Genomic DNA, 25,772 nt, shown 5'->3' with positions numbered 1-25,772 from the left:
GTTTCTTCCTCATGTCGTCTGAGGGAGTTTTTCCTTGCCACCGTCGCCGCAGGCTTGCTCAGTGGGGATAGAGTAGGGATAAAATTAGCTCATGTTTTAAGTCGTTCAAATTCTGTAAAGCTGCTTCGCGACAATGTTTATTGTTAAAAGTGCTATACAAATAAACTTGACTTGACTTGACTTGAAAAAGCATTGTTGATGCTCATCAGGCTGGAAAAGGTTACAAAACCATCTCTAAAGAGTTTGGACTCAACCAATCACAGTCAGACAGATTGTGTACAAATGGAGGAAATTCAAGACCATTGTTACCCTCCCCAGGAGTGGTTGACCAACAAAAATCGCTCCAAGAGCAAGGCGTGTAATAGTCAGCAAGGTCACAAAGGACCCCAGGGCAACTTCTAAGCAACTGAAGGCCTCTCTCACATTGGCTAATGTTAATGTTCATGAGTCCACCATCAGGAGAACACTGAACAACAACGGTGTGCATGGCAGGGTTGCAAGGAGAAAGCCACTGCTCTCCAAAAAGAACATTGCTGCTCATCTGCAGTTTGCTAAAGATCATGTGGACAAGCCAGAAGGCTATTGGAAAAATGTTTTGTGGACGGATGAGACCAAAATAGAACTTTTTGGTTTAAATGAGAAGCGTTATGTTTGGAGAAAGGAAAACACTGTATTCCAGCATAAGAACCTGATCCCATCTGTGAAACTTGGTGGTGGTACGGTTGTATCATAGTTGGGGCCTGTTTTGCTGCATCTGGGCCAGGATGGCTTGTCATTATTGATGGAACAATGAATTCTGAATTAAACCAGTGAATTCTAAAGGAAAATGTCAGGATATCTGCCCATATGAATCTCAAGAGAAGGTGGGTCATGCAGTAAGACAATGACCCTAAGCACACAAGTCGTTCTACCAAAGAATGGTTAAAGAAGAATCAAGTTAATGTTTTGGAATGGCCAAGTCAAAGTCCTGACCTTAATCCAATCAAAATGTTGTGGAAGGACCTGAAGTTCATGTGAGGAAACCCACCAACATCCCAGATTTGAAGCTGTTCTGTACGGAGGAATGGGCTAAAATTCCTCCAAGCCGGTGTGCAGGACTGATCAACAGTTACTAGAAATGTTTAGCTGCAGTTATTGCTGCACAAAGGGGTCACACCAGATAATGAAAGCAAAGGTTCACATACTTTTGCCACTCACAGATATGTAATATTGGATCATTTTCCTCAATAAATAAATGACCAAGTATAATATTTTTGTCTCATTTGTTTAACTGGGTTCTCTTTATCTACTTTTAGGACTTGTGTGAAAAATCTGATGATGTTTTAGGTCATATTTATGCAGAAATATAGAAAATTCTAAAGGGTTCACAAACTTTCAAGCACCACTGTAATTGTTCCCTCGCATAAGCTAAGTAATTTACTGAGTGAACCACCATCCAACAAGAAGACTTCAAAGGAAATTTTCATCTACAGATGGTGACAAATTAAATAAGAAACAAAAGCCCAACATAAAAATCATGGTAAACCCAAGACGAGCGACTAAAGCAGCTTTGGTGCTCTTTGGCATTTGATGAGTTTCTGGATCTGTCCTGGAGCAATGAGCTCCATTCTTCTTCAAGATTTTCCTTCAGTTGTTGTTTTACTGATAGTCATGGAGAGCTGTCCAACATGCAGTGAGGTCAAGAGAGCTCCAGAGAATAGCATTCTGCCTGATCACACTCAATGAAAAACACTAACATTAAAAACACACAGTTCACTAGAGGCTTGAATTTGGCTGGATGGATGGGAAGCCATGGCCTAATGGCTAGAAAAACAGCTTTGGTACCAAAGTCGCTGGTTCGATTCCCTGGACCAGCGGGGCTGGCTGAAGTACCCTTGAACAAGACACCTAACCCCCAACTGCTCTGGTAAGAGTGGTGATGTATCTTGTGTCTGATTAGCCAAAGAAAAACTGATGATGTGATTATCAGGGAGCCTGGCCAAAACTAAAAAAAATACAAAGGAAACTGAGTTTGGTTGGAAAAGGGACAGGAAAGATGCAAAGCTGTAGGGGCAGCCCCCAAAATGAGTTTAACACTACTGGTGAGTTAAACATTACTCTCATAGGTATGACACAAAAAGTCGTTTCCCATTCCACCATTCATCAGAAACAATGACAAGTGAAAGTCGTGAAGTTGTGTTTAAAATTACATCAGTGTTACTTCAGAGTCTTCAGTGTTACTACAGAGTCTTCAAAAGTTATTTTTCTATCTTTACCTCAGACAAATTATAAAAGGAAAAGTTAATATATTTGGCTATGAGTTCTGAGGGGCACCCTGAAGATAGACACCTAGAAGTCCTTGAAAACGTCAACTCTCAAAGTGCAGAACTTGCCCAAAAAGCCACCCATGGGCAGTGGCCAATGCTATACCAGGAACTCCCCTAAAGAGGCCATATCTCACTCACAAATGGGAGTTGTGCAAGTTTATTTTGCAAGTTCTGAAAGAAATAGAACGTCTAAGGAAACCATAAAGGAAAGTTGAAAAACAAGAAGCTGAAAAGAGGAAGCAAAACTCTGGTAACTGATAGAGATCATCTAGTCATGAAATAATGAAACAAGCAGGAGTTGGTGCTCAGTTTGGAGCAGTTTGGTCTTTTAAACTATATACAGAGGACAAAAGCCAACATGGTGTAGCCTATATGATATCATAATGATTCTCTAATTGGGAAACTTGATCTAGCACTACAGCTAGCACGCAGAATATAACCTTAATGCTTTCAGACAGGGTTGAACTTGAACTTGAGTTCTATAGTCGGTTCTTTGTATTGATATGTTATAAACGCGTCAATGAGGAAAAAAATGCCAAGAGGGCCCATTGGATTTCCCTGTATTGGGCCAGGGCACTCTCTAGAATCACCTTGGTACAGTATATATTCAGTCTCACCTTTTCCTTTCCAGTGGGCCTGAGAAGCGAATCCAATATGGCCGCCATATTTGCGGTTGAATTCAGCCATGAGGGCCTTGTAGGGGTTGCGGATCATCAGGATGCTGGAGTCAAAGGCCTCGATTTCTTTCCTGCCGCTCTCGTGTGTCTTTATGCAAATTGTCCTGCCGCTGCGCCAGTGGTCCCGCTCTCCTTTAAAACCTGCAGAATCAGCCATTTTAATGCGTATATTCTGTCCGTGTGAAAATTACACAGATTTTACATATTAAGAATTAATATAAGGTATTCAATTTTCAGTATCTGAATCTCACTCACCTTTATTGTATAGTGAACCATCAAAGTAGTAACTCCCTGTATAGTATCCGGTTGCCAACTCGATGAGGTGGCGAGCCCAAGTATTTCCAGCTCCAGGGAAGCTTGCTAAGGCCGTCAGCTTTTTCGAACGCGTGGGCAGGAACTGCCGGTCCATACATCGATTGTCTAGGGAGAAATAAAAACAAGACTGATGCAAATAAAATGAATTGTTATCCCAAAATGCACACACTATCAAATGTAGCTGATCATTCAAATCATGTACATTTTACAATTTGTGCAGTGACTACACAGCAAATATACTGTAGCGAACAGGATTTGGAGAAAGTGCACATGAAATACCATCCATTATCTATAACCGCTTATTCTGCGCAGGGTCGCGGGCAAGCTGAAGCCTATCCCAGCTGACCATGGGCAAGAGGTGGGGTACATCCTGGACAAGTCGCCAGATCATCACAGGACTGACACATAGAGATAAACAACCATTCGCACTCACATTCACACCTACAGTCAATTTAGAGCCACCAATTAGCCTAACCTGCATGTCTTTGGACTGTGGGGGAAACCAGAGCACCTGGAGGAAACCCACACATACACGGGGAGAACATACAAGCTCCACACTGAAAGGCCCGTCAGCCACTGGGTTCAAACCCAGAACCTTCTTGCTGTGAGGCAACAGTGCTAATCTCTACACCACCGTGCTGTCCACATGAAATACCACAGAAGCCAATTATTTTCTCATTAACTGTCAATTCAAAATGCCTTTGTACAAGAAATTTGAGGTAAATAGACTGAGCAAAGATTGTCCAATCAAAGTATAAATTACCAGAAGGGACAGAGAACACAGCTGTAAGCTTTGGTGAATCTGCATGACCAGCATTTTGAGGACATTTAGAGGAAATTTTAGTTGGGGGTTGAAAATCATGTGTTTAGTGCTATAACGTCATTATCCTTGCACAGGGAAGTGAAAGAGATGTGAAATAAACCACCTCAAAAGCCAAGTCATTACATGTCTTGGTCATTATGGGGATATAAACCCTCCTCTTCATCAAATTAACCAATCAGCCCATATACTATATGATGTACACAGAAGAAAAAAAAATGTTGCTCTTTTCAGAGTGTGGTTTTACATTTATGCGATTGCTCAAGTTTGCCTTACTGCATGTCTACATTCTTGTGCACCATTCTCGACCTATGCCTCTGCATGAATAATAATATAGACACACATATGTAATTAGAGTATTAACATCAGAATTTATTGCAGCTCATGCTGAAGTAATATCAGCATACAAATAGCTGAGGTTATGGCATTAATCTCAAAATCAGTGACTGCAAGACCTCTGCAAGATAAATAAACACTGTGGATTCACCGAAGATAACATCACACCAGCATGTTGTTGATTTTTTTTTGACAGTTTTTCTTTTCACTAAGGTTTTTTTTTTCTTACTTCTATAGCACCATTCCAAAGCCCAATGACACTTTACAAATATATAAAACTTCAATGTAATACAAGAAAAAGCTATAACAATGGACTGGCATCTTGAACCAGAGTTTTGTGAATGGACACCTACCCTTCAAGTCACAATGCTAAAATGCTTAAACAATGACATGAAGTATCTTGAAAACGTGCAGAAAATGGAAGCAGTGTGCTAGATGGCAAATTAGATGGTGCTTTTCTGTCCTCAGCTTGAGAGTGAAATTTGCTTTCCTTTCCAGGAACACTGCCATTACCTTGCACTTGTGTTTGGTAAACTACAAAGTATTCGTCATTTCCGCAGCTCTCGAAGTCCTCGGCTGCACAGCGATTAAGGCACAGATCCTCTTCCTCAGGCTCGTGCAGGGTGAAGAGGGTGGTGGGGAAACCACAGTGGCATTTCATCCCAGCCAAAGCAGCTAGAGAAAACTCCTGTGTACGCACACACACACACACACACACACACACACACACACACACACACACACACACAGAGCTCATCTTACAGATGCCAAATCATTACCATGGCCTCGATTGAAAGAAATGTTTTCATTGGATGGAAATTTCACGATTATCTTTTGTATTTAAAGCAGAAAATGCAAACAACATCACAGTATTGTGCAAGATATGCATTCCAGCTATGAAAAATACTCGACATCTAATTTAATCCAAGCGTAGCAGAAATTAATTAAAGTTACGTTACTTTAATATTGTGAAACTTGGATTAGATTACTGCCTCCATTTTTAACATCCATCCATTATCCGTAACCGCTTATCCTGTGCAGGGTCGTGGGCAAGCTGGAGCCTATCCCAGCTGACTATGGGCGAGAGGTAGGGTGCACCCTGCATAAGTCGCCAGATCATCACAGGGCTGACACAGAGACAAACAGCCATTCACACACACACACACACACAATTTAGAGCCACCAATTAGCCTAACTTGCATGTTTTTGGACTGTGGGGGAAACCGGAGCACCCGGAGGAAACCCACGTGGACATGGGGAGAACATGCAAACTCCACACGTCGGCCGCTAGGCTTGAACCCAGAACCTTCTTGCTGTGAGGTGACAGTGCTAACCACTACACCACCGTGCCGCCACCATTTTTAACATGTAATTCATAATTTGATTCACATACATTTTGAAAGTAACCTTCCCAACGCTGTAAATAAGTACACCCTATAATAATTCAGTAACATTTAGCAACAATATCTTGAAGTAAACATTTTCTATCAGAGTTTATCAGGCCCTCATATCGTTTTGGAGAAATTTTGGCCCATACTTCTTTGCTTTAATTCACTGATATTCACCATGCTTCACCACTGGTATGAGGTGTTTTCTGTTTTTGTTTTTTTTACTGTGTGCATGATGACCAAACTTCTTCACCTTGGTCCCATCAGTCCAAAGAATATTGTTTGTTACAGAACCTTTGTGGTTTGTTCAGATGCAATTTTGCAAACTTCAGTCATGGTGCCATATTCTTTTTTGGAGAGAAGAGGCTTTTTCCTCACCACCTTTCCATGAAAGTCATACTTGTTCAGTTTTTTTCTGATTGTGCTGTCAGGAGCATGAACATGTAATGTGGTTACAGATGCCTGTAGTTAACATGATGCAGCTCTTGGGTTTTTCTTGATAGCTCTGAGCATATTTTAACTAAATTTGCTGGGATGCTCACTCCTGGGAAGATTGCCAACTCTTTTTTTTTAAGGCTCTCCACGTACAAACAATTATGGTGAACGGGGAATTTAAAATAGTTTGGAGACGGCCTTATAACCCATCCCAGACTGATAAGCACTGCAAAAAATGATGTCTTTGCAAGTGAAAATATCTTGAAAATAGTTGTAACAATCTAGCATTTCCTATTAGAAGAATACAAGACACCAATTCTGAGATTATTAAACCTAGTTCTAGATTGCAACCAACTTCTTCTAAGATGTTTTATCAAGTAAAAATATCTGTCCATGCAGCAAGATAATTTCACTAGTATTAAGTAATTTTCTCTTGAAATTCAGTTTTCAATTTTTTGCAGTGCAGCAACATTTGCTTCTCTGAGGAAATGACTAACATCCTTTCTTCTTGGCATGATGGAGACACACACCTGAATGCTCTAGAACACCAAACTACCTAAAGTTAAATTTTTAGATTTTATATGCAGTAGGTAGTCACACTTCATGATTATTAACTAATCTTGGGAACTTCATGTGTAAAACCTGGCTGCTAATTAATTTCTTAATGACTGTGAAAACACAGTAATAAATAATCAAAAAATACAAAATTGAATGAGGGTGTACTTTTTATGACTGTTATTTCAAAGCTGCTTTTCTTTCATATTCAAGATCTCACCATACATAAAAACGTCGGTTTTAACTTCAGTAACCAACCGACATCCTATTTGTTCAAAAAACAAAACAAAACAAAAAAACCCGGCAACAATAAAACAGTTTTCATATACAGTAGATGATACTAATGGGTATTAAGTCTCATTCTCACCATCACATAAGTTAAAGTTCAGATTTGTTAGGAATTTAGATTCACTTCCTGAAGCTGTCTAAAGCTACAAAGTCGCCTTATGAGTGAGTGAGTGAGTCGAAAAATGTAGTGAGTAAAAGTCTAAAGTATTTGGTGAAAGAAAAACTGTTTTTAAAAATAGATGCTTAAAAGCCTGACTTCAGTAAAGTAACAAAATAATAGTACTTTGTTACGTCCCACCTCTGCTGATCGACTGCTTATTTACGACCTTTCTTATTATATTAAATATACCTGAAATGTTCACAGTAAAATTCCCAGTGTTTCATTAATACAGTGTTAGACAGATTCATAAATACAAAAAGTGTCATTTCAAAATTAAGGATTTTACTTTTCGTTTTCATCTCATCTCATTATCTCTAGCCGCTTTATCCTGTTCTACAGGATCGCAGGCAAGCTGGAGCCTATCCCAGCTGACTACGGGCGAAAGGTGGGGTACACCCTGGACAAGTCGCCAGGTCATCACAAGGCTGACACATAGAACCATTCACACTCACATTCACACCTATGGTCAATTTAGAGTCACCAGTTAACCTAACCTGCATGTCTTTGGACTGTGGGGGAAACCGGAGCACCCGGAGGAAACCCACACGGACACGGGGAGAACATGCAAATTCCGCACAGAAAGGCCCTCGTCGGCCACGGGGCTCGAACCCGGACCTTCTTGCCGTGGGGCAACAGCGCTAACCACTACACCACCGTGCCACCCACTTTTCGTTTTGTCTTTCTCATTTCACATTTTTCGACACATGAGAGGAAGTTCAGAGTATGAACTCTGAACAGTTAAAGAGATTGCTAAATTGGCTCAGCTCTTATAGGTCATAGTACCTCAAAAAAAAAAAAAGAGCTAAAAGATTCAGAACATTTTACCATAGGTGGTTCATTTTAGGCCTAGGATTAGATAAAATCATTTTTAAAGCTTTAAAAAAAAAACTTTGGAATTTGGATACGTATCGATATTGGCTCAGGTTTCAGTATAAGTATTGGAAAGTAAAATTAATATCATGCCATCTCTAGTTGTATATCTTGGTGGAGGATATGGGGGTTATTTGGCCGGTCCCCACAAGGAGAAGTGTTTTGTTCTTTTTTTTTTTTTCTGGACAAATCTGCTCAGATGTTCCTATCCTGTAGGGACATTGGTCCTCCATATCAAAGTAACTTTTATGGTAGCGCCAATTCTAGGCCTAAAATGAAGCTTTTTGAGGTAGTGTCCTCTAACAGCCTGGCCTTTTAGCAAGCCATCTTAACTCTTCAAAGCTCTGAACCTGAACTTCCTCTTTTGTCGTAAAAAGGAACTATCACAACTATCTTCAGTAACCACTTCATCCTAACCGAGATATCTCTCTGGGAAGTGTACACATCAGTGGTGTAGATGGTGAGCTGATTAAGGTAGCACATATAACACCAAGCTTCCTGCAATAATCAATCAATCAATCAATCAATCAATCAATCAATCAATCTATCCATCTATCTATCCATCTATCTATCTTCTCTGACCTTGGAACAGGTGATGAAGTGTAGAGCAGCCCGAAAGCAGCCAAGGCTTATTGGTCCAAGTGTGATTTACCTCCACCAACTTTGTTGGAGGAAGTTTTTTTTTTTTTGCCTGTTTGTTTGTCCGTTCCCAGTGTAACTCAAAAAGTAGTGAAAAGGTTTTGATGAAATTTTGAGGAAAGGTGAACCATGGGCCAAGGAACAATTGATTAGACTTTGATGTAAATCCAGATATGTATGCGGATCCAGGATTTTTTTTGTTTGTTTGTTCACAACATAACTCAACAAGAAGACACGGTTATCACTATCCCCTGCCACGAGCATTTTATGAAGACCTCTTAACACTTACGCCCTTATAAGCCCATTGCTTTAATATTGACTTATGATGTTGTAATTGCTAGGACACCTTCATAAAACGCTACCCTGCTTTTTTCAGTAGTATGAGTATGCAAAGTTTCATTGATGTAACTTATGTAGTTTCTGAGAAGACTTGTACAAAGTCCAATAACGAAAATCAAGGGCCATGACTCTGAAAATAATAATTTCTCATAAATGATTTTCAAACTGGCGGCACGGTGGTGTAGTGGTTAGCGCTGTCGCCTCACAGCAAGAAGGTCCTGGGTTCGAGCCCCGGGGCCGGCGAGGGCCTTTCTGTGCGGAGTTTGCATGTTCTCCCCGTGTCCGCGTGGGTTTCCTCCGGGTGCTCCGGTTTCCCCCACAGTCCAAAGACATGCAGGTTAGGTTAACTGGTGACTCTAAATTGACCGTGAGTGTGAATGGTTGTCTGTGTCTATGTGTCAGCCCTGTGATGACCTGGCGACTTGTCCAGGGTGTACCCCGCCTTTCGCCCGTAGTCAGCTGGGATAGGCTCCAGCTTGCCTGCGACCCTGTAGAAGGATAAAGCGGCTAGAGATAATGAGATGAGATGAGATTTTCAAACTCAGGTGGCACGGTGGTATAGTGGTTAGCGCTGTCGCCTCACAGCAAGAAGGTCCTGGGTTCGAGCCCCAGGGCCGGCGAGGGCCTTTCTGTGTGGAGTTTGCATGTTCTCCCCGTGTCCGCGTGGGTTTCCTCCGGGTGCTCCGGTTTCCCCCACAGTCCAAAGACATGCAGGTTAGGTTAACTGGTGACTCTAAATTGACCGTAGGTGTGAATGTGAGTGTGAATGGTTGTCTGTGTCTATGTGTCAGCCCTGTGATGACCTGGCGACTTGTCCAGGGTGTACCCCGCCTTTTGCCCGTAGTCAGCTGGGATAGGCTCCAGCTTGCCTGCGACCCTGTAGAAGGATAAAGCGGCTAGAGATAATGAGATGAGATGAATGAGATTTTCAAACTCAACTTAGATCATGAATAGTAGTATGAGCACGCAAAGTTTCATTGATGCAGCTTAAGCCTCACTCACAACCAGCTGTAAGTGTTTTGGACACGCACGGGTCGCAGGGTTTGGTAGCTCGCAGCTGTGCTGCAGGGTCATGGTGAACCTGGGGGAAAGTTTGGGGGAGAAGTACAGGCAAAGTACTTGTCAAGTACAGGTTGCACACCTGACTTCCTCGAGGTGTGGGGAAAATTGTGCCGTTAGCCCGTGGAAAGCGTATATCTGACGCATGTGATCAGTGCGTGTTCAGTGAGTGTGGAGTGTGTTTGACTTGCATTTTACCAGTTTCCTGCACTACGAGTACGGGCCGCACTTGTGAAGCGTGTGTGATGCATGTGATTAGCACGTTACAATCACTCATAACAAGCCAGGAGTGGGTATAAAACAAGAGTGTCTGCAGCATTCTGAATCTGTCTTTCGACTGAAGAACATTGGATATTTGGGACTCCCTAAAGTGAATGACGCATGAAATGGAATGACGAATGACAGCTAGTGATTTGAACAATAAATGGTCCCTTGTCATTCAGATTCTTATAAATGGAATAACGATTGAAATGTAGGTGGAATGACATGCTTTCAGCTCATGAAATGGAATGACATTGTTTCTAAGTGGAATGACATACTTTTAGGTTATCAGTGATATCACCTTTTACAAATGGAATGACAGCGTTTCCAGGTGGAATGACATACTTTAAGCTAATGTTATCAGTGATATCCCCTTTTACAAATGGAATGACAGTGTTTTTAGGTGGAATGGCATACTTTGAGGCAATGTTATCAGTGATATCACCTATAACCTAACCCTAACCCTAACCCTAGAAACAATGTCATTCCATTTGTTAATTTGATATCACTGATAACATTGCCTCAAAGTATGTCATTCCACCTAGAAACCTTATCATTCCATTTGTAAAAGGTGATATCACTGACAACATTAGCTCAAAGTAAGTCAATACAGTGCTCAAACTGCCGGGGTATTTAGCTGGGATTTTTTACAAGGTAATAAAATGTGTTATTCCCTTACACTCATGTTTTATTATTTGATGTTTGCATGGTAAATTAACATATACTCAAGTAAAAACAGCAAATGAGGTGGTCTTCTTCCCTTCTACAATGCTACACACTACATAATTGGTTCCTTGGTTCCTCCCCAATATACCCAGAGTCTTGCCCCTCGTGTCACGTGCAGGTCGTGTGTGCTGCGTGCAGGTCATGTGCGCTGTGTGCACACCACACATAGGGGTAGAAAGTGAGATGTACTTCTGTCTTGCGGGCCGCACAAATAGCAAGTGTGGAATACTTGTGTAGTACTTCTGAGGCACGCCACTCACACAATGACCATGCATCACTCATGTGTCTTACTGTCATCGCAAAAAGCCCCTACTAGCCGCACTGCTGACTTGGTTCAGGTGTACAAAAAGAGTATGGGTTCCGTACGTAGTGTATGAATTCTTGATTTGTCGCAAGACCTGTAGAATTTGCATGCGCAGGACCAAAAGTCTCCATGGGCAGTCTGCGACCTTCTACGGTGCTGAACACATGCAAGTGTCGCGCAAGTCTCAAGCACGGTTTTGCCAAATTTTTTTTACCGTGGACCGCCCGTAGCAGCACATACGGTGGGTTGTGAGTGAGGCTTTAGGTAGTTTCTGAGAAAATTTGTCCAGATTGAAATAGACGGACGGAATGACAGACTCCATTCGTTCTTCTCGCACTTCATGGCGGGGGATAAAAAGTAGTGAATAGATTTTGACTAAATTTGGTGTACAGCTTTAGTATTATCCTAGTTTCAAGGTATTTTGATATTGATGTTGATAATATGTGGCTTGGCCGAGGTATGCTCTCCATCATGTGCACGTCTACTTTGGTTCCGTTTTTGTTGTTTTTCTGCAGCACGAGCCTTCCACTAAAGCTCATGTGCAGTCTTACCCTGAGACTGCTGTGTTCCTGAGTCAGCTGTATTTGTCATAATGTTTTCCTACATTTCTAGGTGAAAGCAGAACTAAATTACCATCAGCAAGTAAAATCAGTGTGTGTTTTGAAGCAGAAGTCTTTTTTTTTTCATGAATCTTTCTTCTACTTGTACTTCCATACTTTACGGGTTCATACTTTTCAACTTGACTGAAGACCCTGAAACTGCACTTCAATGTGTACCAGAGGAAAGATGTAAATGAGGGCTTACATTTTAGTGACCTAAAACAACAGGTTATATATACATACATACATACAGTACACCACATGCCCACAGAGGAACAGCCACAAAAATACATAATGTTCTGATTTGACATGTCCCCAGTGTTATTTTTTGCACTCAGTAATTTCTAGTTAAAACCACTAACAGGAATATTATATCCATATACAAGCAACCAAGCAAAATTTCTGGTCTCTGTCTCTCACACACCTTCTCTGTGCACATGTCCACACACTTTTCTACAGACATATTGTGAATGACAGCAGTAGCAGGAAGTGCAAGAGTGACATTGTCTGGTCTTCTGAAACAGCCTTTAAAGACGGCACTCCCATCTGAAACACAATCACAACACAAACATATATACAATCAGTCCACTGCAGGTTTGTTTCAGCAATCGTGGGAAATAAGGAGAATGAAACACTTTGATGCATGCTCTTGCTGGAAAATAATCTTAACTTTGCTTCATGCCAGGGGGCATTTACGGAGCTCATATATATGGACACAAATGTTTCACTGTGAAATACGTCACTTGTATTTTTCATATGTGCTACATCCGGGACATGGAGAACCAAAACCGTGACATAAATCTCTATATGTCACTTGTGAGAAAATCAATTATTTGTTTTGATAAATTTGGGTGCTTTTTGTTTGTGAATGTGTCGATATAATAAAAACATCACACTTTGGCTTGGAGATAAGAAGTTTTTCTTCTCATGTTGAAATATTTACTCACTACTCAAAAATAAACTTCATATCTTCACACAACCATGTAATAACCTCTCTTTATTTTTTTCGCGGTCCAAATCCTGCGCTCTGATTGGCTGGCGAGCGGGTCCGTATCCTACGGTACGGACCTCTGGTGACTCGCTCGTTCACAACAACAAACATAGTAGCATTTTTTGTCAACATTTATCTTTTTTTATAAGATTTATTTATAAGATTAAACATTTTATAAATTTTTGCCAGCATTTCTAAGGAGAATAGCATTAATTTTACAGCATGGATAGCGATAACGACAGTCTTTACAACGAAAGTGAGTTTTACTACCCTGAGGAAGAAGAAATAAAAGAAAATATTTCAGGAGAAAGCTAAAACCTGCAATTTGCTAACACCGAGCAAAAACATGGCTGAATCCTGAATGACTCCTATTTGTATAAATAGGGAACTACATAGGCGGCAAAATGTAGTTGTTTTCCTGCCATGGAAGTGCACCTGTATACCGAGGAGGAAGCAATTTATTTGCATTACAGCCGTGAATGAGGATTCAAAATGGCGGCTCGGCTCGGTTTTCCCTTTCGGGCGCTCTCATTTTCTGTTAGAATTTCATCTCATCTCATTATCTCTAGCCGCTTTATCCTTCTACAGGGTCGCAGGCAAGCTGGAGCCTATCCCAGCTGACTACGGGCGAAAGGCGGGGTACACCCTGGACAAGTCGCCAGGTCATCACAGGGCTGACACAAAGACACAGACAGCCATTCACACTCACATTCACACCTACTGTCAATTTAGAGTCACCAGTTAACCTAACCTGCATGTCTTTGGATTGTGGGGGAAACCGGAGCACCCGGAGGAAACCCACGCGGACACGGGGAGAACATGCAAACTCTGCACAGAAAGGCCCTCGCCAGCCACAGGGCTTGAACCCAGACCTTCTTGCTGTGAGGCGACAGCGCTAACCACTACACCACCATGCCGCCCCTGTTAGAATTTGGTAAAGAAAAAAATAAATATATTATTTAAGAGCTTAAGGTCGGTCTGTATGGTGAAATACCATGACCTCGGCCTTGAATACTGACCTTGGCCCAGAGGGCCTCAGTCAGTACTTTCAAGACCTCAGTCACGGTATTTCATGATACGGACCTCCCAGCTGGTAAATACAGGTAGTCGTCGACTTACGACCGATCGACTTTACGACCGTCTGGTTATGACTGGCAAGTGTTTCCCAGCTGAGCTAGCTGAGCGTATGACAGTTTCCGCCCCAGGTCCCGGCAGCGCCTCTCGCCGCGTACAACAGTTTCCGCCCCAGCTCCAGGCACATGCGCAGTCTCTCTCGCGCTCCCTCGCGCACTCTGTCATACAGTTTCCGCCCCAGCTCCCGGCAGCGCCTCTCGCCGCGTACAACAGTTTCCACCTCAGCTCCAGGCACATACGCAGTCTCTTTTGCGCTCCCTCGTGCACTCTGTCATACAGTTTCCGCCCCAGCTCCTGGTTTATGAAATGAGCAAATCCTCCCGCCAGCCCGAGCGCTGCAACAGCTGATGATGACGTAAACGACCCACAGCCAAGCACCAGTGATGCCAGCGGTCACTAAGTTTTGTATTTTGCTATGTTTTACATTTGTATTTTGGTATGTTTCAAACTAAAATGTTTTCTATTTTTCATACCTGTATTTCGTATTTTTTGTTTTGCACATATTAAACGAATTGTACTGTACGCAGTGTAGTATGCAGTGTTTGACTTAAACCAAATAATGAGCCAAGGTAATGAAATAAGAAAATGTTGATAAAATAAGACTTTAAGATGATTACAATATCATTACACATCACAATATACTTACGTTCATTTAACATAGGCCGACTTACGACCAGATCGGTTTACGACTGGTCAATCGTAACCAAACGCAGTCGTAAGTCGATGACTACCTGTATATATCTCTCTTGTTCTCTGTGTGTGTAATATATATATATATATATATATATATATTTATTTTTTTCGCGGTCCAAATCCTGCGCTCTGATTGGCTGGCGAGCGGGTCTGTATCCTACGGTACGGACCCCAGTTATGGACCTCTGGCGACTCGCTCATTCACAACAACAAACATAGTAGCATTTTTTTGTCAACGTTTATCTTTTTTTAATAAGATTTATTTATAAGATTATCAAAAATCTTAAACTTTTGCCAGCATTTCTCAGGAGAATAGCATTAATTTTACAGCATGGATAGTGATAACGACAGTCTTCGCAGCGAAAGCGAGTTTTACTACCCTGAGGAAGAAGAAATAAAATTAAACACTTCAGGAGAAAGCTAAAAACCTCTAACTTGCTAACAGTTTGATCTCATTAGTTAATGAGGCCCATTTTGGACCATGTTATCCTCATACATAATATTACGTTAGGTAAAAACTTTAAACGAGTACAATCTCTTCTTCAAAGTTTCACCAAATGGTTTTATTTATGCAATATAAAGGTCATAATACTGTATAACTTTGGTCGAGCAAAAACACCGAGCAAAAACATGGCTGAATCCTGAATGACTCAATATTCTATCCAGTGAATGTGGATAGAATAACATGGATAACTACAGTTGTTGAATAGGGCTATTTACTGTATTTGTATTATTATTATTATTTACTGTTTGATCTCAAACACATTAAGAAGACAAGAAACTCGTCCACTAATTAACTTTTGACACCTGTTAACTGAAAAGCATTCCAGGTGATGAATAGTAGAGCAGCCAATCAGAGTGCGTGATTGCTCATATGCAGTGAATGCGGATAGAATATATAACTTAATTTTCTATCCCGCTCATCCATTGCGGGTCGTGGGGAAGCTGAAGCCAATCCCAGCTGACATCGAACAAGAGGTGGGGTACACCCTAGACGGCTTGCCAATCCATCGCAGGGCCAACACAGAGAGACAGACAGCTGTTTACACTCACATACACACCTATGGGCAATTTAGGCTACATCCACACGACAACGGCAATGAGATTTTTTTTTTAAATATCGCGTCCACATGGGCAACGGATCAGTTACATTTCAGGTCCATATGGCAACGGAACGCTTGCTGAAAACAATGCAATACACATGACACGCTGTAAGACGGTCCCATCGGAGACACCAGAACAATAGAAGAAGTAGACGCATGCGCATAAACCCCTTCTTCTGTAGCTTTAGCCACATAAAGTTTTGATTAATAATCAGTAGCGTAAAATGAAAGACGCGGAAAGAGGAATGAATGGGGGTAGATGGAGAGAGAGAGAGGAATGAATGGGGGTAGATGGAAGCCGGTACGCCAACATTCTGATATCCTCCAGAATTCTTTAATGGTCCGTAATAAATTGAATGCTACACGTTGATGGATTACTTTCTTCTACGCCCTTTTTGAGGAATGTACTGTCAGACTTAAACCAACATCTGAAGAGGTGAGATCGCTCCTTTTTTTTCCTATTTTTGCTGGCAGGATTGGTTTTGTTTTTGGAAAGCGCACGGGCGGTGTGTGGTTTTGGTTACTGCTTCCACAGTGTTTGGACTAGTTATAGGATTTGTTAACAACTCGCATCGAGTTCGTTACACAGTGCCAGGCCGAAACGATAAACAATTTTATCAGATTCACCTGAATCCATTGCCGTGTGGACAGGGCCTTAGAGTAGCCAGTTGAACTAATCTGCATGTCTTTTGGACTGTGGGAGGAAACCACATCATCTGGTTTACACACACACACACACACACACACACACACACATATACACAAATGTTCATGGCCACGTCTTACATGCATGTTTTGATAATTCATGGCTATGTTTTGATAATTTGTTTCCTTGTTTTACTTAAACCATGACCACATTTTAATAATTCATGACCACGTTCTGACAACTTGTTCCCTCTGTTTAGTTAAATCATGGCCATGTTTTACTTATTAGTGGCCACATTGTACTTGTTCCCTTATTTTAGTTAAATCGTGGCTACGCAGACTCTGTCCAGTCCATACCATCAGATGCAGATGTTCTCAGTGGCCTCAATGACAGTGATGCATCAATTAAGAGCAGGCTATGATATTCAGAACAAATTAGTAAAACGTGACCACAGTTTAACTAAAACGAGGGAACGAATTATTAAAACGGCCACAAATTATCATTCTGCAGAAACAGGAATGACTTTATTGGCTTTATTTGTAAACGAGTGCAACACAAACTGTAATGTCACTCTGTCTCCTCTGAACACTACAATGGCTCTTCCTAATGTAGCCAGTTCAGGCTGTTCAGTTTCCCGTCCTTTTCCTTCCTCCTTCCTTCGCACAAACCCTTCTGCCCTTAATCATTAGTGCACTGGATGTACAAAGAGTGGCATTTGTGCACTCTATACAGTACTCACACAGCCCTGACCTTGCTTGCTCTCTTCTTCGTCTTGCTCGGCCAAGTTTGACTGTAACTCCTTCATGCTTGTCATGTTGTTCTGTTGCACTCATTACATGCCTCTAATTGCTGAATCGCGTGGCTTCCAATGTGGCTATTTGCATAAAGCAGAGGGGTTCCAGTTCCTTTTTATTAGTTCAGTTTTTTTCTCTTCATGTGATTGTGTGATTTTGTTCGTTTATTGCTTAGGATTTCTTTACTTCTGTTATTTCCTGTTTTCTTAGTTTTTTTTTGTTTTGTTTTTAAGTTCTTTTTCTGATTCCACCTTTATTTAAAATGTTGTTACAATGAAGCTGGTAGTTTAGTCTTGAAGTGATCCATCTCCTGGTGACCAACATTCAGTTGGGTTTATTGCATGCATTTTTTGTGGGGTTATTTCTTTAGTGTGGTTTGATTTATGGGTTACTGTACAAGCGCTAACCTCACATTCTCTATCGCCTTCCTGCTTTGCCCTTTGGTTTTCTAGGTGTGCCTTTTTCCTATTGATCCAAATTCCCTTGGTGGGAGTCCTACGGTGGTGTAGTCTGTTCTTTTCACATTTCTTTATTTATCCCATTATAGATTTTGTTGATGGTTGGTTAACACGCAACGATGGCTCTTCCGAACACAACACACAATGATATCTCTTTCTTATAAGGCGTGCACAGACGTCTGTGTGGATGTAATATATGCATCAGTGTTGTAGTCAAGTCACTAAACCTCAAGTCCGAGTTCAGTCTCAAGTCCTCAGTGTTCAAGTCTGAGTCAAGTCCAAGTCATTCAAAACAATGTCGAGTCGAGTCGAGTCCGAGTCGAGTCCACTATTGATCCAAGTCGAGTCCGAGAACAACACTCCAACCGCACCATTTGATGGTGGCTGTTTCAGCACCATTAACATTAGCTTGTACCTGAACATGACGTATGAACAGGTGAATGTGCATTCTCTTTGTCAGGTAGTGTGAAGTATTCTGTCAGAGATGGTTGGGAGACAGATGTAAGTGCAGAAGGTGTGTTTATTAATCCAAGTGAAGACAGGTAAACAATCCAGAACAGCAGGCAAAACTGTAAAACAGTCAAACAGGCAATAGATCGAGCGAGGCACAAACAGGCTATCGTAGACGAGGCAGAATCAAAGACGAGAAACAGAAAATCAGGGATCAGGAAACCAAACAAGGAAATAAGGCTCGGTAATGCATCAGCAACGCAACTCAATACTTCACAAAGTAAGTGTGTTTTCACAGTTTTTATATTGGCGTGCTGATTGCGCCTTAATCCTGCGAGTTGTTTACAGCGCGCATGCGAGAGTCCGTAGGTATGACACTCTTGCACGAAATTAGTACAAAACTAATGTAGATATAAATATCTTATGCCAAATTTTTATGGAATGTTACAAAAAATAAAGAAAAAATCCGAGTCTTTGTCTCCAATTTATGAGTCCGAATACAGTTAAGGCACGAGCCCGAGTCCAAGTCTGAGTCATCAGTGCTCAAGTCCAAGTCAAGTCACGAGGCCTTAAAATTAGGGCACAAGTTGGACTTGAGTACTACAAGCCTGGCATGCATATATATGTGTGTATACTTGTGCATATATACACATACATCCATGCATACAAGAACTTGATTGCCCTAAAATACGTGTGTGTGTGTGTGTGTGTGTGTGTGTGTGTGTAATTACTCACATCTCCGTGCTGACTCCTGGCTCAGTTCCAGTCTGTAGATGGACAGGCGGTTGGCTCCTCCACACAGCTTGCTCTTCTCACCTTTACACGGCATATTACACTCATTGTCTGACACGTTCACTGCCTGGATCCTGTGGCCGCAGTAACACTCCGCTCCGAACTCCAGGCCAGCGTACAAGTAGCCCCTTAAAACAGACAGAATGAGTTGAGACATGTGCTGCATACAGATGTCACACATTTACATACTCCTACTACTCCTACTACAGTGGTACTTGAAAGTTTGTGAACCCTTTAGAATTTTCTATATTTCTGCAAAAATATGACCTAAAACATCATCAGATTTTCACACAAGTCCTAAAAGTAGATGAAAAGAACCCAGTTAAACAAATGAGAAAAAAATATTATACTTGGTCATTTATTTATTGAGGAAAATGATCCAATATTACATATCTGTGAGTGGCAAAAGTATGTGAACCTTTGCTTTCAGTATCTGGTGTGACCCCCTTGTGCAGCAATAACTGCAACTAAACGTTTCCGGTAACTGTTGATCAGTCCTGCACACCGGCTTGGAGGAATTTTAGCCCATTCCTCCATACAGAACAGCTTCAACTCTGGGATGTTGGTGGGTTTCCTCACATGAACTGCTCGCTTCAGGTCCTTCCACAACATTTTGATTGGATTAAGGTCAGGACTTTGACTTGGCCATTCCAAAACATTAACTTTATTCTTCTTTAACCATTCTTTTTTTAGAAGGACTTGTGTGCTTAGTGTCGTTATCTTGCTGCATGACCCACCTTCTCTTGAGATTCAGTTCATCGACAGATGTCCCGACATTTTCCTTTAGAATTTCTGATATAATTCAGAATTCATTGTTCCATCAATGATGGTAAGCCGTTCTGGCCCAGATGCAGCAAAACAGGCCCAAACCATGATACTACCACCACCATGTTTCACAGATGGGATCAAGTTCTTATGCTGGAATGTAGTGTTTTCCTTTCTCCAAACATAATGCTTCTCATTTAAACCAAAAAGTTCTATTTTGGTTTCATCCGTCCACAAAACATTTTTCCAATAAGCTTCTGTCCACGTGATCTTTAGCCAATTGCAGATGAGCAGCAATGTTCTTTTTGGAGAGCAGTGGCTTTCTCCTTGCAACCCTGCCATGCACACCATTGTTGTTCAGTGTTCTCTTGATGGTGGACTCATGAACATTAGCCAACGTGAGAGAGGCCTTCAGTTGCATAGAAGATACCCTGGGGTCCTTTGTGACCTTGCCGACTATTACACGCCTTGCTCTTGGAATGATCTCTGTCGGTTGACCACTCCTGGGGAGGGTAACAATGGTCTTGAATTTCCTCCATTTGTACACAATCTGTCTGACTGTGGATTGGTGGAGTCCAAACTCTTTTGAGATGGCTTTGTAACCTTTTCCAACCTGATGAGCATCAACAACACTTTTTCTGAGGTCCTCAGAAATCTCCTTTATTCGTGCCATGATACACTTCCACAAACATGTGTTGTGAAGATCAGACTTTGATAGATCCCTGTTCTTTAAATAAAACAGGGTGCCCACTCACACCTGATTGTCATCCCACTGATTGAAAACACCTGACTCGAATTTCACCTTCAAATTAACTGCTAATCCTAGAGGTTCACATACTTTTGCCACTCACAGATATGTAATATTGGATCATTTTCCTCAATAAATAAATGACCAAGTATAATATTTTTGTCTCATTTGTTTAACTGGGTTCTCTTTATCTACTTTTAGGACTTGTGTGAAAATCTGTTGATGTTTTAGGTCATATTCATGCAGAAATACAGAAAATTCTAAAGGGTTCACAAACTTTCAAGCACCACTATACTACTACTACTACTACTACTACTACTAATAATAATAATAATAATAATAAAAGAAGGATTTGATCTGAGATATCCTAACTGACTTCCCATTAAATTTTTCAATAGACGTTAGTGATGTATCATTTGCAAACAAATCGACTCTTTTAGGGAAAGCTGAGAGTCGACTCACTAATCCAAGCCTTTTTTCTTTTTATTTTCTTTCCTTTCATTTTCCCCCCTTAATCATTATGCTTGCAGCATAGTTTACTGAAACTGCTTCTCTGGAAACCTCTTTTCAACACTTGTGCTGTTCGTTATGATGCGTTTTTGACTCTCAGCTGTGTGTTTGAGGCAGTGTGACGGAGAATCCGCCGCACTGCTGCTTGGTGATGATGTTCTGTTTGTAGTAACGTGCATGAACAGAAGTTGTCAAGATAAATGGAAGTGAAGCACAGACACGACAGCACAGTAACATTAACTCAGAGATGCTTCGAGCGTATTTGGAATGCTTAGCTTTTGATCAATTATTTAAATATGTTTCATAAAATGCAGTGCAAAGGTAATGCAATGCATAAAAAAACACAAGAAAGTACAGTCACAGATCAAATATTCAAAGATCCATCAAAGATTCAACACTTGGTGAACTGAGTCAAATGATCTGACTCACCAAAAAGAGTCAGTATTCCCATTGTGAACTGAGATAGGAATGAGAGTAAAGTTCACACTGTCAAATTATTCTTTGGTCAGTCATCAGTTTATATACAGTAGACAGTCATGTGAAAAAACAAGTACATCCCATGTAAATTGTCAATGTTTCTCAACATATTTAAACAAGCAAACATTTCTGTCACGCTTCCGGGCTCACCCTCCGTCTGCCTCAACCCTCAGGACTCCATTTCCCATAATCCCCCTCACACACCAGTTACTACCACATGCACTCCGTCTTCTTCTTCTTTGAGGTTTTACGTCAGCCGGCATCCAAAAAGTTGCATTGCTACCATCTACACGACTACCACCTTAGTGCACTATATCCTGCTATATACCAGTGTCTGTTAAGAACTTGAAAAAACATCATCGGTCATAATTTCTACAAGAAATCAAAACATGATGCACTGTCTCATGCTCTTGGCAAGAACACAGGCCATTTTGATGTGTTCCCAAAATAAAGTGCTGTTCAGAAATGTGTGACCAATCCTCAATCCAGAAATAATTACCTCTTCCTTACGTCTAGCCCCCCTCTTTTACAGACATTAACTGAATCAGTTACCCTACCAACAATTGAGAATAGATGCCTCCCTTTGTTTTCTTGCTCCCAAAGCTGTTGCCATTTTAAAATTGTTTCCTGCCACACAATACTTTTACCCTCCGCCTTGGACAGATTTATGTTGACATCTGTGGTTACCTTTTGAGCAGCTTCCTTAGCCAACTTATCAACTTTTCCATTTGATGCTATACCTATATGTGCTGGGACCCATACAAATTATATTTCTACCCTTCTCCTTTTCACATCTCTAACTGCCAGAAGAATATCATATATAAGGTCTTGTCGGCTCTTTGATGACCCTTTCCCAATACTATTGATTGCTGGCACAGAGTCACTACATGTCAATACTTTACGGTTCTGAATCTGTTCAGCCCATTGTACTGCCATCAGGATTGCATATAATTCCACTGTGAATACACTTAGAAAGTTTGAGGTTCTCTTAGCAACTTGGATATTCCACCTCTGAACAACAAAAGCTGCTCCTGTAGCACCCGTTTCTTGATTCTTTGAACCGTCAGTAAAAATTAATATGTATTCCTGATACCTTTCTCTTACATGACATTGAAATTCATGCACCAAATCTGCCTCAGGATTATCTGACTTAATCTCAAGCAATTCTAAATCAGTCTTTGGGAACTCCAATTGCCATAGAGGAACTGATGGCCACATTACTCCTGGACAAAAGTTCTTGTCAAGAATAGCCATTTCCTGTGCCACTGTCTCTCCTACCCATCCAAAACTTGGACGTCTCGCCACCTCTCTCTCCCAGCTTGCCTGAATTATACTTTTAACTGGGTGATCACACCTTTGACCCATCAGATTAACCCAATAGTTAGCCTGAAGCTACTTTCTCCGCAAACAGAGTGGCATTTCTCCTGTTTCTACCTGCAAAGAACATACTGGGGAAGATCGCACAGCTCCTGTACATATTCTCAGTGCCTTAGCTTGAACTACTAGTGCATCTCAAAAAATTTGAATACCATGAAAAAGTTCCTTTTTTTCATAATTTAATTCAAAAAGGTAAACTTTCATATATTCTATATTCATTACATGTAAAGTGAAATATTTAAAGCTTTTTTGTTTTAATTTTGATGATTATGGCTTATAGCTCATGAAAATCAGAAATCCAGTATCTCAAATTATTAGAATATTCCCTAAGATCAATCAAAAAAAGGATTGACAATACAGAAATGTCCAACTTCTGAAAAGTATATTCATTAATACACTCAATACTTGGTTGGGGCTCCTTTACCATGAATTACTGTATCAATGTGGTGTGGCATGGAGGTGATCAGTCTGTGGCACTGCTGAGGTGTTATTGAAGCCCAGGTTGCTTTGATAGTGGCCTTCAGCGTATCTGTATTTTTGGGTCGGGTGTTTCTCATCTTCCTCTTGACAATACCCCATAGATTCTCTATGGGGTTCAGGTCAGACAAGTTGGCTGGCCAATCAGTAATATCATGGTCAGCAAACCATTTGGTAGTAGTTTTGGCACTGTGAGTAGGTGCTAAGTCCTGCTGGAAAAGGAAATCAGCATCTCCAAAAAGCTTGTCAGTAGATGGAAGCATGAAGTGCTCTAAAATCTCCTGGTAGATGGCTGTGTTGACTTTGGACTTGATAAAATACAGTGGACCAACACCAGCAGATGACATGGCACCCCAAATCATCACAGACTGTGGAAACTTCACACTGGGCTTCAAACACCTTGGATTCTGTGCCTCTCCACTCTTCCTCCAGACTCTAGAACTGTGATTTCCAAATTAAATGCAAAATGTACTTTCATCTGAAAAGAGGACTTTGGACCACTGAGCAACAGTTCATTTCTTTCTCTCCTTAGCCCAGATAAAACACTTCTGACATTGTCTCTGGATCAGGAGTAGCTTGATATTAGGAATGCGAAATATTTTTTTTTTACTGATTAAAATTAAAATAGAAAAATGCTTGAAACATTTTAGTTTATGTGTAATGAGTCTATAATATATAACATTTTCACTTTCTTAAATAACTGATGGAAAATATTGAACTTTTTCACAATATTCTAATTTTTTGAGATGCACTAGTATATCTAACCCAGCTAAAACTGATTTGGCTGCAGATCCATAAACCAAACATCCATATTCAATTCTTGCTCTAATTATATATATATAAATTTGCTTCAAAGAAACTACATCTGCTTCCCATTCTGTGCCAGCAAGGCATCTCATTAAATTCATAACCCTTTTACATTTGTCTATTACTTTTGATACATGATCTCTCCATGTAAGTCTTGTGTCAAAAAATACACCAAGAAATTTAAAACTTTTAACCCTTTCCAAAGTCCTACCATACAGTTCCAGTTTTAAACTTTCATCTATTTTCTTCCTAGTAAAGAACATCACCTTAGTCTTTTCAATAGATAGTCTAAAACTCCATTTCCTTCCCCAATCCTCCACCAGGGTTAGAGCTTCCTGCACCTTCTTCAGGGTGTACTTCACATTCTTCCCCCTTTTCCATATGCTACCATCGTCTGCAAATAGCGACTTTTCAATCCCTGGCTAAACATTAGAAAAAACTTCATTAATCATTATATTGAAAAGTAATGAACTAACAGCACTGCCTTGTGGAATCCCATTTTCAACCACACACCTTCTAGATATGTGCACACCGTCATCCAATCTGGAACTACTTTGTAGGAGTGGTTCACCTGAGTTCTAATCACAATCACCTGTACCCTTCTGTTTTGTTTGTATTTATACCCCTTTGTTTGTCTTGTCCTTTGCACAGTATTGTCTTCAATTCTCACAAGCCTACTGAGCGTTATTATCTCGATTGTTTCTCTGTGTATGACCCTTTTGCCCAGTGGCGATCCTAGAGTGATTTACTCCCCGGGCGAAACCCCCTGCTGGCGCCCCCCCGCCCTGTTTTTTTTTTCGGGATTTTTTTTGGGGGGGACCTTTTTTTTCCCCGCGCCCGCGCTTGTGTTGCCCCCTGCGTTGGGCTCTGTATTAGCCAACAGAATGTTAACAGCTTTACATGGTCGTTTAAACATTTCTCGTCGTGTGTTGTACGTCGCGGACACGGCCCGTTATAAATTTGCTGTTACCAGAATGGCAATGATCAAGTCGTAATGTATTACTTAAGACTCTGTGTAATGTCATAGTAGTGTAGTACTATGGTAGTAAAGTCTTTTTGATGACTAGTACAACGTTCCGCTGGCGGGATTGTGCATATTATGGGGCTACTGTTAGGGTTTTGCTGGGATTCGAACCTGATTCGTTGGTGTGATGATCCAGCAAACCCCCACTAGGCCACCAGGGGAATGACTCAAATGCAGAGGCGTGAGGCGGAAGTAGAAAAAGTAACAAAAGGTTTATTTATACTATGTACACTATATACAATCCAAGGCAAAACAAAAAAAAACAAAAACAAAGAGTATAATTCAAAAAGAAAAAGGCAAAAATGCAAAAGCTCAGAAGATCCACAAAACACAGTACAAAGGAAACTGGAGATAAACATAACAGCACAAAGACTCCGTGACAAGAGGACTGAACTCAGGGGTATAAATACACAAACTAATTAAGGACACAGGTGAAGATAATTAGGACT

General features: G+C 40.9%; 1 protein-coding gene across 5 annotated transcripts in view; it reads right to left on the bottom strand.

Moving 5' to 3' along the window:
- wscd2 (WSC domain containing 2) overlaps window positions 1–25,772 on the bottom strand; it is a 243,045-nt gene that overhangs the window by 40,728 nt on the left and 176,545 nt on the right. For all 5 annotated transcript variants that reach the window (XM_060906763.1, XM_060906761.1, XM_060906764.1 and 2 more), the window contains 5 exons: window positions 19,082–19,266; window positions 12,502–12,623; window positions 4,968–5,142; window positions 3,239–3,403; window positions 2,924–3,124 (listed from right to left, as the gene is read on the bottom strand). In XM_060906763.1, the coding sequence (XP_060762746.1) occupies window positions 2,924–3,124; window positions 3,239–3,403; window positions 4,968–5,142; window positions 12,502–12,623; window positions 19,082–19,266 (848 nt within the window). The remainder of the gene's footprint in view (window positions 1–2,923; window positions 3,125–3,238; window positions 3,404–4,967; window positions 5,143–12,501; window positions 12,624–19,081; window positions 19,267–25,772) is intronic.

Source organism: Neoarius graeffei, chromosome 24 (assembly GCF_027579695.1).
Source record: "Neoarius graeffei isolate fNeoGra1 chromosome 24, fNeoGra1.pri, whole genome shotgun sequence".
Taxonomy (NCBI): Eukaryota; Metazoa; Chordata; class Actinopteri; order Siluriformes; family Ariidae; genus Neoarius; species Neoarius graeffei.
This window is presented reverse-complemented; position numbering and strand designations above follow the sequence as displayed.